Consider the following 14,562-nt stretch of genomic DNA (forward strand, 5'->3'; position numbering starts at 1 on the left):
TCACAGCAGACTCAGTGTGGTCACTTTTCTATATCTGTACATACATATATGTATAAAAACACAAAGTACTTTCTCTTTTTGTATAAAAAAGAAAATGAATAATACTACGCGCACACACACACACATTATATAAATATATATAATGTTTTATCCAATCTGATTGGATTCATGAATATATTCTATTTGGAGATTTGATGTTTTAAAGGTTTGGTTGTTGACAGGAAGTAAGCACATGGTCTGATGTCATCAGACCGCCACCTGTTTGTTTGTTTACAGATGTTGAGGATGGCTGGATACTGTTGCCGTCATGGGTTGTTGCTCCAGTTCCTCTGGCAGGACCAGGGCTGCACTCCACAGGCGAACGGCAGCAACTATAGACTATAGGGATATTAAGGTCAAAGGTCGTGTTGGTGAATAGGTTGGTCCAGTGATGATGCGTTGTTGTAGTCCCAACAGGGAGCGACGATGCGATCTGCTGTACTCGGAACGTGAAAGTGCAATGAAAAGGAATCAGTCAGTTTGTGTCGTGAACCGTAAGCAGAGCGAGCATCGGGACCGTGTTGGGCAACAAGCTGGGGCAACAAGCTGGGGCAACGTTGTAGTTGCCATTTCCATTTGCGCAGTTCCTTAAAACGTCTTAAATCAGATTTTTCTTAAGTTAACAACAAAACATATTTAAAAGAAAATCCCATTTTTAGTAACGGCAGGTCGTAAACATTTCATTTGCCAATGCCGAGGTGCATCCCCCCCCCACATAATTAACTACTTGTACATTTTAAATGTGGTCTAAATAGGGTTTGGTCATCCATCACCAGGGACATGCCATGTGAACATCAGGTAGCTGCGAGCAGGCGCAGTGGGATGCATTTAGATCGGAAGTCGGGATTATTGACCTCCAATATCCAATTTATTGCATTATTAGCTTGCCCCTTCATGGCTTAATGTATTCACACCCTCAACTTCGATACCTACCGATCCCTACCGATCCCTACCGATAGCTTCCAATCGCTACCTATAGCTATCGATACCTACCGATAACTTCCGATACCTACCGATAGCTATCGATTCCAACCAATAGCTATCGATACCTACCAATAGCTATCGATTCCTACCAATAGCTACCGATACCTTCCAATACCTACCGATAGCTTGCCCCTTCATGGCTTAATGTATTCACACCCTCAACTTCGATACCTACCGATAACTTCTGATCCATTCCGATAGTACCGGTTCCTCTGTGCTGTAAATGGAGCCTTCCTTTTCTCGGGACAGAGTTGTGTAGAGAAAGCGCCAATCTAAACTTGTCTATTTGCACGTTAATGGAGAAAACCTTTCTTGGTCATTTTCCCGCCATTGAAGAGGCCAAAACCGTCAATAGTCTCACTGGAACAAATTTGTTCCTAACCCAACTTCCTTAGCCTCATGATAACGCTGCACCAAGCCAATTAAAATATATCTATTTATTTTAGAGAGCATATTTTTAGTTGGCAAATAAGTTTCTCCGTATCCTTCAGTCAAAGACGCCGTCTTTAAAAAGGGCTGTTCTGCCAAATGATGCCACCATTCTCCCGAGAACCACCGGCCATTAAACGTCGGACTAACGTTGCCGCTTCTTTAAATAAACTCACGAAAGCTTTGAGCCGCCGTCCTCTGCTCGCTGCAGATACCTAATGGACGCAGAGCCTCAGAACTGGACCAGTCTATTTACCCGCATCTATAAATACTCAACCTCACTAAACTCCATTTCCCATGACCCTCCGCTGTGTCGCAGCCAACGCCGCTGACCTCTGGGTCCCATCGGCTCAAAGCAATACAACACTAATAGAATAGCAAGGGGCCGGGAGAACTACAACTACAATGTCCAGCACACGCATTGACGGGTCGCCACATTCAGAGATCCCTTCTGGGCTTCGTGGGGTCGAGCGCAAGCACCGATTGACCAACGTGTTGATCGATTTATTGAGCGGTTTTCTAGTGTCGTCTTTGTGCTCGTGTAAACACTAAGGCCATTTCGTCTGTCACACTAGTAGTCGTTAATAACAACGCCTCAGTCTGGAGGGAAGGTGGGGGAGGAGTTTGTAACTGAGCTCGACTGGAGTTCATGCCGAACCAAGAAAGCGGCAACTACTACTCGTGGAGCGAGAAAGCGGCAAATACCACAGGCAACTTGTACCCCACTAACAAAACTACTATGTTTGACACTACTACCAACCACGAATGGCAATGGCAGCATCTAGTGGCCATTAGAGGAACTGCAGCATAACGTATGTCTTGTTTTCAACAATGAGGGGTAATTCTGGTTTAGCACAATTTGGGCCTTATTTTTTGTAGATTCAAGCCATCATCGTTTCCATAGACAAGAACAATGTGCTAATTAGGTTCATCTGGAAACTTCAAGAAACGCAAAGCAATGAAACGCGAGCAGTCGCAAACAAACAAAACTCCACTCCGTACTCGCCATAGCTGTGCAGCCAACAGTGTTATAAAACATTTCTGACACTTTTAACCGTCGATGTGAAGTGGTTTGCTGTTCCCAACCCAAAGACGTCTACTCAGGACCTTTCAGTAGATTGATCGTGTGCAGGAGTCACATGCAGTTCAACCAAAGAGCGGTTTTATTTTGTAATGGTCAAACATATTTCACAATAAAAGAGAAAGTTAGAGAAAATGTAAATTATTTTTTATTTATTTATTTTTTATATCTTGTTTGGCTGATTTGAGTTTTTTCTCGAGCTTTCTTTCCTGCCTATCGCCTCGCCGCCAATACTCCGATTCATCCGCTGATTACGACAACTTTTCCTTCTGCAGAGGTTTAATGGAACCGACCTGGAAAATGAGGCACACCAACTGTTTGTCAATTCACCCAACGTCTCATATTCTCATGAGGGCAGAGCATTGCATTCATTTAGCGTTTTCTGTTGCCCAGAAATATGTTTTAAATCCAGATGACTTGGCTTTATTAAACCCTGCCTCTGCATAAATACAGCTATTCAACACATTCAACTGTAGACACGCTATTCAAACTAATTCTTTTCAGATGAATGACATTTCAGCTTTTAGTTCAACTGACAGACAAAACTACAAAAAATAAGACCCAGATTGTAAGAAACAGAAGTCGAGCGGTGCCGTCTGATGGTTTGTGACGAATCTTTCCGTTCCGGCGTCTCCTCCTCAGTCCAGAGAACACACACACACACACACACACACACACACACACACACACGTGAATCGCACACTTTCACGCACGCAGACTATTTTGCTACACAAGTGAAATGCTGTATATTTCTTGATATGTTTGATACTGTGGTGTAAATGTAGTGTCCTGCTATGATGCGGTGTGTGTGTGTGTGTGTGTGAGGGGTGTATTTTTGGACTCGAGTGGAGACGTTCTCTTCGTTACCTTTTCTCTCGTCCGGCTCGTGACTGAACATTTTGAAGAAAAACAAACAAAAAGCCACGCCAGCTGTTTCGGTGGATCACGAGCACATTCCTGACTCTTCTGTCCGTGCTGTCGCTTCAGATTCTTTCCTGTCGCGACAATACAACACGTGTCCAGTTCTCGCCAACTCACATGTACATAGAGCGCATATTTGTGTACACATGTGCAATACACGCTATTCGAGCAATCTATTACTGTGACTATTACTGATGGTGATACTTGTCCCTTTTCTCAGAGTCTCAGCCCGTCCCCTTCCTCCTCCCAATTTCCTGTCGATGAATTGTGTTGCAGGACCTTAAAAAGGGAAGAAGGTGACTCTTGTGATTCTTCTCACACTCACTTTAATTTCGGGGTTTCGGACATTTTAATGAAGCCCTTTTTTTTATTACTCTGTAATGTTGTGACGTTGATCCTGATTATCTGTTTCTTTGTGTTTTTTTTAAGTGGGCCTGTTGTTAAACTTGTCTGGAAACTCAATAAAGCAATTCACTGACTGTGTTCCTCCCATCCTCCTTTGGACAGGAGAGCGCCCCTTCTTTCTGCGCTGTATGCTAAGCTAAGCTAACACACGCTAGCATACTAGAACATGTGAGAGGTATCCATCATATGCATAACTCAAGATTAAACATTTCTCAAAATGTCGAGGTATTCCTCTTAGTTTGAAGTCAAGTCATACAATGAGGCGGCATCTGGATATAGATATATATATATATATATATATATATATATATATATATATATATATAGTCAACTGAACAGTGTCCTGGTCAACTGCACATTGTAAAAGAAATGACTCAAATAATTAAAATAAAAAAAAAAATCAGTTGCAACCCCAATTTATTTTCTTATCAGTGAAATATTGGAATCAACCTTTAAAAAAAATTATTATAAAAACAGGACACAAACTCCAGCAATCCAATCGCCAACGTGCCACTGGCTAGCTTAGCCGCTAACATCTCCTTTCCATTCACACGGTAGAGTTTGGGACGCTGAACAGAGACAATTGTACATTTACTGCAGTTAAAACATTTAAAAATAATTGTCAATCACCTTATTGACACAATTTCAGAAATAATTAATAAATATTAAAATGTGATTCGATAGGGAATTGCAGCATGACAAATCAGCTGGTATCACTGAACAATTTATTAAACACTATTTACAGCCTGTTTTATACAAAAGAAGCACACGATGCCGACGAATGAGTTCCTCTTTAAAAACAAGGAACTTTTTTTTCCGTTCTCCCTGGTAGTTTGTTCTCAGACAGCAGCCGTGCGCTAACTCTCCGGGGAGTAGATCTTGATGAGGTGCTGCGGCTCGGTGGGGTAGCCGGTGACCGGGCAGCGGCGGTTGGCCTTCACGTACGTGTAGATGCAGCGGTAGCAGAAGACGAAGCCGGAGGTGGACAGCGCCGTGGCGTTGGCTCGAAGCCCGCGGCACAGCGGACAGTCCCTGCTGTCGGCGGCGGGAGGCCGAGCGCCCTCGCTGCGAGCGGACGGAGAGTCTGGCTCGCTCCGCTCCTGCCGCAGGTGGAGCGGCGGCGGGGGCGCCGGCAGCGAGGTGAGGCTCTTCACGGCGCTCTGGTTGTCCGAGGAGTACCACCACTCCAGGAACTGCAGGAAGAAGACGCCCAGCGAGAGCGAGGTGGAGAGGGACACGGCCGTGCCGCGCGCCGCCTGCGACACCAGCCACCACGCTCTCTGCACCAGGCTGCCAACGGGAGAGCAATGCATTGTGGGTGGCAAATAGACGGCTTTAGACTCATGCAAAAAAACTGATTAAACATTTTTCTAACTGTAACTTCTTACTTTCTTCTGTGAGCTTTTCTGTTGCGAGTGCGTCTAGTCAGATTCACCAAACGACTGAACCGACCTGAGGGGCAAGTAAGGGTTCTAAACGAGAACCGGTTCTAGACGAGAGTATCGATAAGTTCCGGTATTAACGGTTCTGCTGTCGGTACTTCAGAAGTTACGGAGGGAGATCTCCTCGTCTCCGTCCGTCTGTTTTTGGTAACGTTAGTGATGTCATACAGAGTTTGAGCAGAAGAACCGGCTAATCAATGAAAGCTAATCGCTAAGCTAATTGTTTAGACTTAAAATATTTTGGAACTTCTTGTGTCGCTGCTCAAGAAAGACTGCTTCTTTACTTACAAGAATAATGAAGCAGTGTCGATTAATTTTCCCCCATCACAAAATAATCTAAAAGACCCGATGAGAATATCGATGACTACTAGTATCCATAAAAAGCTAACAATACGTATCCCTAAGTAAAAGGTTCTTTAGATTTGTTCAACGCCTTTTCAAACAATACAAGGCAGCCTCCTGCTCCATTTGTAGACGTGTCATTCCCAAAAATGTTTGCAAAGACTAAAAAGCTTCAACTCCTGCTGTTGGGTATTAGAGAACCGTAAACCAGCACAAAGGAGATCCTCCTCCATTCGGAGTGGTTACAACTCTCCCCACCGACTGGATATGAAGTCACACGTACCTGCCCTCAGCTGGGTTGCCAGTTCTGCTGCTCTTCAGCTCCATGTCTCTAATATCCTGAGCGTTGAGTCGCGCCAGTCGGACCCTGGCCATCCACAGCAAGGGATTATGGGTGCCGGCGACCCCAAAGACAAAGAGCAGCTGCTGGCAGAAGACCCAGGCCCGCCAGGCGGAGCTGACGTACGGATACGCCGCCACGGCCGCCCGGTACAGCCGCTGGCTCCCGGTCTGCGCCAGCCGGATGGAGAAGTCCTCCTCGTCCCGCTGCCGCGCCAACGTCGCCTCCAGCTTGGCCCGCAGGTACGGCGCCAGGCAGAGGAGGAGGAGCGAGCGCCAGCGCCGCCTCCCTCGAACGGGGAGGCCCCGCCCGCCCGACACCCTCTTCAGGCCGTAGAAGTTCTCGGCGAAGGAGGCGCTGCAGCTGGACAGGAAGTGGTTCTGGAGGACGAGGTCCAGCAGCAGGTGGAGCTCATCGAAGCGCCGCCACAGGAAGCCGAAGCGGGACGGGCTGGACTCGGCCAGGACCTGAGGGGCACCGACACGGCTCAGGTTTGATTAAAGAGCACAAGTTCTTGCTCCATCAATTACAAAAAATATATAAATACAAATAAATAATATTAAAACAAATTTTTTTTATTATATAGAATTTAATCAAATTGAGATAAAGCAAAGTGCAATGCAGCAGAATGAAAAGTCATGGAAACAGATATCAAATAAAGGCGGGACTACAGATGTGAATTAGCTCAAAGCTGTAATCTGTACTGTACGTGGTGCTTTTTAAATGAAATAAATGAGTCAAGAATAACTGTTCTTCGTGTTGTGGTACCTGATCGGACTTTAAAAGGGAAACCAAAAGTATTTGTTGTTGCCTACAGACTGGGAGGGTCGCAGAATTTACGGTCTACAGATATGTATATATGTATAGTAAAACAGTTCCCAAAAAGGGGGCAAACATCCTGATTCTCACATTTATCAGGATCGCACAGTTCCTACACAATATCATACAAATGCATTCCAAATGTTTGACACAAAAACAAATCAATGCATGAATAGAAAAAGTAAATGCCAGTCACACCGAAGAGCGTGAAAGATTATTATTATTTTTAAAAGGCACTCCCTCACCTTGACCGCGTGCCTCAGTGCCGGCCGCACCGCCTCCATCAGAGACTCCTGTGCCAGGACCTCGAAGATGGACGGCTGCTCGTTGGCAGCGGTGGAGGTGAGGTGGGCTCCGGCCTCGGCCATGGCGGCTGCAGGACCACGAGCAGCGGCGCTTTACTCTGCAACACGGGGAGATGGATGGTTAAATGAAACATGTGGGTGTCAACGTTGCATTCAGGGTTTCTGAACGATCACGCTCTCATATTGTTCTTAATGTCACTGTGTTTTCATGATCCCTCAAGATTAGAAGTAACCACCCATTGACCCTTAATGTATCAAACAATCCAGATTTTTTTTAAAACTAGTTTCCTAAACTGCTACTGGATTTTCCATTAAAACGTATAAAAATATAAAAAAATGTATAGTCAAATGTTGGTTTGCGTTACACTTCCATCCTCTTTGTTTGGGTTAGAAAAGAGAATTGCACCTTAGAAGAATAACACGTCTGTGTCGTGCAACAGATGGAATGTTTGTTCAAAAAAACACTACAATTTATTTGCCAACAATTATCTGGATTAAAACAATAATAAAATCCCTTTATTGCAGATGCTCATCAAGGTGACAGGCATGTCACGTTTATAATGACATGACAACAAGTGTTTATTTTATTAGATAACCTTTACATACCGTTTAAACAATAATTAGAATGATATAGCTATTGTGTAAAATCCAAAAACACCAGTGTGAGATGGTCACAGACGTAAACTGGTAGGTTGTCTCAACACTTATTTTAGAATAGGATACAAAACTCCAACATTTCCTTGGGTGGAAGAACTCCAATAATCATTTGTGCAATGTTATGATCGGACATCCTGATTGAGACTGTGACGTCACGGGTTCTGCATACGGGTCAAAGTTCCATGTCATGCCATTATATAATTTAAAAAAGTGCACTTTTAGCGAAAGTAAAGTATATTAATAACATAGCAGCCATGTCAACAGAACTCACCTGGCTGTGCTAACGTTAGCGTGAAGCTAGCGCTGCTAGCTTCTGTTTCCCGGCGTTTCTTCCGGTTTCGTCAGCATCACGCGCGGTTTTGAAAACACCGCGTGCTGCTCCGAACACGCGCTGAAGCACCGCAGAGAGAGCGAGAGAGAGAGTCTGCTATTTAGACATTTTCTTCTGTTACTGAATGACCACTCGAAGCGTCACTGGCGCTAACTCTTTTTCTTCTTCTATGGTTTTCTTCTTCTTCTGTTGTTGTTTTTCTCCCGGCAGTGATGCGTCTTAAAAGACGCATCACTGCCCCCTGGTGGAGTTAACCGTCCGCTGCCATCGATACTATTACAGCCTCGTTTGTTGCTTTCAAAAACGTAGATATCCATTTCCTCCAGAGCCGTTCACCTCTTTAATCCTCTCCTCGGCCGTTGTAGTCCTGCAACCAGAGGTCCTTCTTTCCTTCATACTTCCTGTCTCAAAACATTCCTTAATCCACTCATGATTACTTGTTTTTTTAAATTTTGCATTTAATGTAACCGCCTCCTTTTTTGTTGCACTTTCCCAAAACTGTTTCACGCCACCGCTTGTTTCCCCACTAAATGATGCGCTCCCCTCCCATTTTAAAAGGTGTAACATTTATTTCAACATATTGTCTCTTGAACATCTCCTTCGCTCGCCGAGCCCAAAAGGGTTTCTGGCTGATCCTGTTTTAATGCTTAACAATGCTGACACTGAGTCACTGCAGATGAGATGCAAACCACTCAACAGAGCACACACTCAGGTGAGCCTGTGGTTCTCCCACTAATCCCATTGTGATGACTGGGAATCCTCCCTGTGGTCCTGTTGATGGATCCTTTGACCCATCTGTAAATAATCCCCCCAGCTGTAATATTTGTTTTATTTCTGCGCTGAATATTTTGCTCCACATCCATGGTCTCACTGTCTTAACTCTGAGCGTGAATGATTCAATTATCAGTAAAAAGACAAACATAACGTTCAATATGCGTGCATATAGGCCACGATGTCAGTCGCCTTGTGTCAATCACATTCCCCAAAATAGCCAATTCCCAGTAAAACTGCTGTATTCACGGATGTTCTGGGGTTCAGGCCGAGTGTCCGCAGCATGCTGCTCTCTGGTTGTGAACCCAACAGAGAGCAGCATGGACGCTCACACGTGAAGCTTTCTCGGCAAATCAGCTGCTGGTTATGTTTCTTTTTTTCCATATTTTTTCTGTTGGTCATCCATCTGGCTCCCTACCCGTCCGCCTCACCCGCTGGAAAATTAGCACATAAGAGGTTAACAGTCTTTATATAATAATAAAGTCAGTGGAACAGATGGACGGCGGGGATGCTGAAGGTGGTATTAGCAGGAAACGAGAGAGCGGGGTGGGGACTAACTGCCAGAGTTTAGTGGATGAGAGGGGACATTTGGTGATTGGACGGGCTTAGAGGATTACCGACACAGCCCAGAGAATCTCCATCGGCATCATCACTCTTTGTTTCTCTCTCCCTGCGGCTCGTCTTCACCGAGCTGCCATCCAGTGACGGGAGAGGAACGCGTACAAGTCGAGGATGCAGCGTGAGGACGTCTGGGTTCTCCATCAGCAGAGGAGGTGAGCGCGCAGAGGGAGGCCCAGACCTCCAAGATGACATCGGACTGTAACTCTTTATGTCAGTGTGGTTTTTGTATTCAGCTTTTGTCTTGACTTTTTTTTATTAAACAAAACATATATACACTTCGTCGTTCCCACCTGTATGAGTGTCAAAAATGTATTAATAAGCATAAAAAAAAGAAAATCATGTAATTTTTCTTAAAACTAGTGTACATTATTAATAAAAATAATATTGATTTGCATTGATGGAGTGGACGTTCTGAGGAAAACAAAAACAAAGAGTTCATAGCTGCTTTCCAGTGAATAAGAAATAAATGCACAATAACAATATTGCTTGTTATGCTGTGTCAGAGTGTGTGTTTCTGACCGGCTGGCTGGATTTAATCCTTTCTGCTGCTCTGCTCTTAATGGCTGCGATTATGTCATTACATTCGGATAGGGAAGGGACGGGGAGATGGGATGAAAATCCTCTGCACAGGCCTGATGCAATTATGAGAAATATTCCAGTCAGTGAAGTTGATGGACATTTTTGTCAACGCCGTTCTTTTAATGCCGGCGTTGGATTGAGCCTCTCATCGGGCCATTCTATCTGTAAAGATGCATTTGAGCATTTTTAGTGGTTTAGCACATTCCTGAATCACATTCCAATAAAACAAGGGTAGTACATTGATATCAACTCCCTAGAAGTATATGGGAATTGTCGCCAGGTCACCAAATGTGAATGTGAGCATAACAAGTCTGCGCTATGTTTGCTTGCCTATTTCCAGGCCGACTACGAGGCCACTGAAAGAGGACTGCGGACTCAAACTACAGAGCTTCATTCAGCTCTCCACACTTTAACTACCCGGCTACTTCCCCTCCTCTCGCTTTCCCGGGGGAAATATGTTTACCCCGTTCCCGGCCCTCCTCGTTTTCCTTCTCGCCTTTCATTCCCCGCCGTCCCTTTTCCCGGCCGTCGTTTGCTCGCCGTCGTGTCCGCAACACTGCATCTGTTACGAGTACGCCGACCTGGTGGACTGCCGCGACCGCGGGTTCGAGCGCGTCCCCAGGGCCCTGCCGCACGGCACCTGGCTGCTGGAGCTCGGGGGAAACAACCTGAGCGAGATTGGCCCTCGAGCCTTCACCGGACTGTGGTCCCTGCGGGTGCTGGTGCTGACCAACAGCCAGATACAAGAAATGCAACCGCAGGTAGGAACGGAGGGACGGACACACTTGAACTGTCACATTGTCTAAAGTAAAGTCAGATGATGAACACAGCAATGCTAACATTTGAACGTTTTCAAGGAATGTTAAGGTTAAATCTCTGAGGGTCGTTGTTGAAGTTGAATCAATTCAACTAAAGCCCTGAAAGAAAATTAAAAATGAAAAGCGGCTGAACTGTCGTCTGAAGAGAAAGAGATCAAACAGTTGAAATATTAGTTGACTTACAAACGCTGAAAGACATTGACACAAGTGTGAATATGAAATCATTTGAAATGCCATTTTAAGAATATGGGATGAAAGCTCCCTGAGTAGAAGGGGGAGTGCTGAGCGTCTGGTAGTTGCTGAAGTGTTGTCACAATACAAAATGAAAAGCAGCTGAACTGTCACCTGAAGAGTGAGAGATCTCACGAAATGCTGGATGAAGTGTTGTCATTTTGAGTGAAAAGCAACGAGAGCAGTTGAAATGGTCGAGGTACGTTTTGGAGTGGGAATGCTGAGCACTGAAAACGGGAAAACTACGAGTTGATACGCAGGTGTGGACAGCAGTTGATACCTCAGTGGAATTGAAGGAAGAGGAAAGTAGCAGCGGTTACTCTTCAGTCGAAGAGGAAAAGCCGAAAGACTGGGTCTGTTCTTCGGCGTGTTGCAGGTTCACTCTGAGATGTGTGGCGGACTCGTACTCTGTGGCTTTTTGACGTCACTGGACAAAGACATCTCACGCGGTCTGAAGACGATGCTGAAGATGCATTATCTTTATTTTCCTTCATCAAGATGCATTTACCTTTGTATGACACTAAATACATGTCGTCAAATGCGTTTCAGACCACCTCACCAAGTGCTTAGCGCTGTTGTTCACATGTGATCCAATCTCTCAAGGCACATTTTAAAAAGCAAGCGTGAACAAGCTCAGTGTGGACTCTGAAAGCAGTTAAAGTGTGCTTTGAACAGAAAGCATTGAAAGCAGTTGAACTGAAGGAATGAAAAGTAAAGGGGAAGAGATGGAGGAGAAGCGTGACGATGGCGGGAGGAGGACATGCAGATGTAAAGAGTCAAAGAGGAACGTTTAATGTTTAAAAGAAGATCGGGGGTCACAGTGTGAGGGAGATGGAGTATGTTTGTGTCAGTAAAAGCAAAATAAGTCTCTCCCTTTCTCTCCACAGGCGTTTTTCTCTTTGTCCTTCCTGGAGAAGCTGGATCTCAGTTGGAACCAGCTAACGGCTCTACCTGTGGACTTCTCGTCCAGCCTATCTGCTCTCAAAGAGCTGCGGCTGGAGCACAACAACTTACAGCATATATCTGGGAACAGGTACCTGTCCGTCCATCCCAGCACAACGAAGGCCCATCTTATCCTCCTCCAGCTCCTCAGAGGAACTGTCACTTTCTTCACCGTCTCGTTAAACGTCCACAGCCACAGACTTGTTGGCGTATTCAGTCCAAGATGGCGGCATGCGCTACAGCAGTGCCGTCTGTCGAAACAGCAGGAGAGTTTTGTCTCTTTGCTTCTATACCCTCTGGTTCCCCTTCAGCGTTATGCAGCTTAGTAGCGTCTTCCAGCTCATTGTTTTATGTTTCAGATCTTCACTCTCACCGGGTCTCCCATAGCATAGGTTCACTACCTGCCCAGCACTAAACAATAGCGACTGGCTAGTCAAGAAAGCAAAACATCTAGCGGCTAAAGAGACTGATATTTGTCTCAGGACTTGGTAGGGACCAAAAACAGAGCTAAAAGAGAGCAAAACTTGCACCAACATTCCCCAGGTGGACAGAAACACAACTAACTAAGACACAGCTTGCTAACTAGTTTCAGCGTTTCATTCTACACACGTTTTCCATGGGGTATCGGGGATAAGCCACAGACAGCATTGCATTCAGCGGGTGTGAACTGACCCTGTGGTTGTCTCTCCTTCCCGTCTGTCAGCGTCGAGCATCTGGACAGCTTGGAGAAGCTGGACCTCAGCAGTAACCATCTGGGGGCGGTTGGCTCCGGCGTGTTCAGGGGCCTCTCCCGGCTCAGACAGCTCTACCTGCACAACAACAGGCTGACCGTGCTGCAGCAGGGGAGCATGGACATGCTGCCTGGCCTAGAGGTGCCATAAATGAGACCTGAAATGACTCGGTGTGTGTGCGTGCCAATCTGCCCGTGTGTCTGATTACCTGTCTGTCTGTCCAGGTGCTCCAGCTGAGCAACAACAACATCTCGCACATCGAGAACAACGCTCTGGCCCCGCTCTACAGCCTGGCCGTCCTCGCTCTGGATGGAAACAACCTGCATCACCTCAAGTTTAAGACCTTCATCTGCCTTCACACAACGGCCACACACATCCAGCTGTCAGGTGCCCAGTATCTATGCTGCCATTTCATTGTCGTCCACGTGGAGAGACCCCGCTATTGCTCACAATAGAAACGCGCATATTCACTCTAACGAAGAGGAAGTAGTGAACAAATATAAGAAAAATACATTTGTGACAACGGTTTCTTTTTCTCATCAAAACAAGAACGTTTTCATGTGATTATCTCCACCAGCAAGTGTGCGTTTGTGAGTGTGTCCACGGTTAATCTTGCGTAATATTTTGGGTGGCCAGTTTGCTCTGCGGCTCGAGACAGTAATTCCATGTCCTTTGTACCTCACGTTTACGCGGGTAGCCCATTGTAAAAAGACATATTTCTTGTCATTACCAGACACCAAATCACTCCGTTTAAAAATAAACTTTTCTCTTCTCTTTTTCAACACATCACTTTATTCCGTGACATCATGAAACTTTACGGTTTCTCATGAAAACCAGGACCTATATGTCTTGGGATGACATTATCAGTTGTTGTGACAGCTAGACGTTTACAGAAGCCTAAAGAGACACTGATCACTCTTAATGTGGCAGGCTGTGTGTTTATGGCTGCGTGCAATGCTGGCTACCAGATGGCAGGTATTATCTGACAAGAATGAGCATCTTTTAAACCTCCAGCCAGCCAGACTAAAACACCCACATGGCCAGATGGCTTTATGTAGGATAGTACGCTTAATGCACGTGTTCGTGACCTTTTTTTCTCATCAGTATAAAAGCCCACCTTCTGTCTATCGCCAGTGAAGACCTGAATACCCTTCCTAAACCACTTACTGTCTCTCTCTAGCTTTAGAGTTGTTATGTACTGAAGTATGAAAAGTATACATTTGAATGTTTATGTGAAATGTGTAACAGTTTGTCCAGATTAGATGAAGAAAGCCCTTTTAACCCTTTTAAATCACATCCCCTGTCCCACTGTGCCCAATCCAACAATATGGGCTTTTAAAAAAAAGTGATTATTTTTTATATCAACATCAATCATCTTTTCCTCCAGAAATACATGACACGCACACACACACACACACACACACACACACACACACACACACATCTGTATATATATATATATATATATATATATATACATATATATATACATATATATATATATATATATATATATATATATATATATATACATATATATATACATATATATATATACACACACACACTACCGTTCAAAACTTTGGGGTCACTTAGAAATGTCCTTATTTTTCAAAGAAAAGCACTGTTTTTTTCAATGAAGATAACATTCAATTAATCAGAAATACACAATACATTGTTATTGTGGTAAATGACTATTCTAGGTGGAAACGTCTGGTTTTTAATGAAATATCTACATAGGAGTATAGAGGCCCATTTCCAGCAACTATCACTG

At 44.7% G+C, this 14,562-nt stretch overlaps 1 protein-coding gene across 1 annotated transcript; it reads right to left on the reverse strand.

Annotated features, from left to right (window-relative positions):
• Nucleotides 1–4,300: 4,300 nt before the first annotated feature.
• pex12 (peroxisomal biogenesis factor 12) lies at nt 4,301–8,133 on the reverse strand. Its single transcript, XM_079233500.1, has 4 exons — nt 8,036–8,133; nt 7,048–7,205; nt 5,927–6,450; nt 4,301–5,149 (listed from the first exon to the last, which is right to left on the reverse strand). Exons 2-4 carry the CDS (start codon nt 7,168–7,170, stop codon nt 4,717–4,719), a joined length of 1,080 nt encoding a protein of 359 aa, XP_079089626.1. The 5' UTR covers nt 7,171–7,205; nt 8,036–8,133; the 3' UTR covers nt 4,301–4,716.
• Between the last annotated feature and the right edge of the window lie 6,429 nt (nt 8,134–14,562).

The sequence above is a fragment of the Taurulus bubalis genome, assembly GCF_910589615.1.
Source record: "Taurulus bubalis genome assembly, chromosome: 17".
Classification (NCBI taxonomy): domain Eukaryota; kingdom Metazoa; phylum Chordata; class Actinopteri; order Perciformes; family Cottidae; genus Taurulus; species Taurulus bubalis.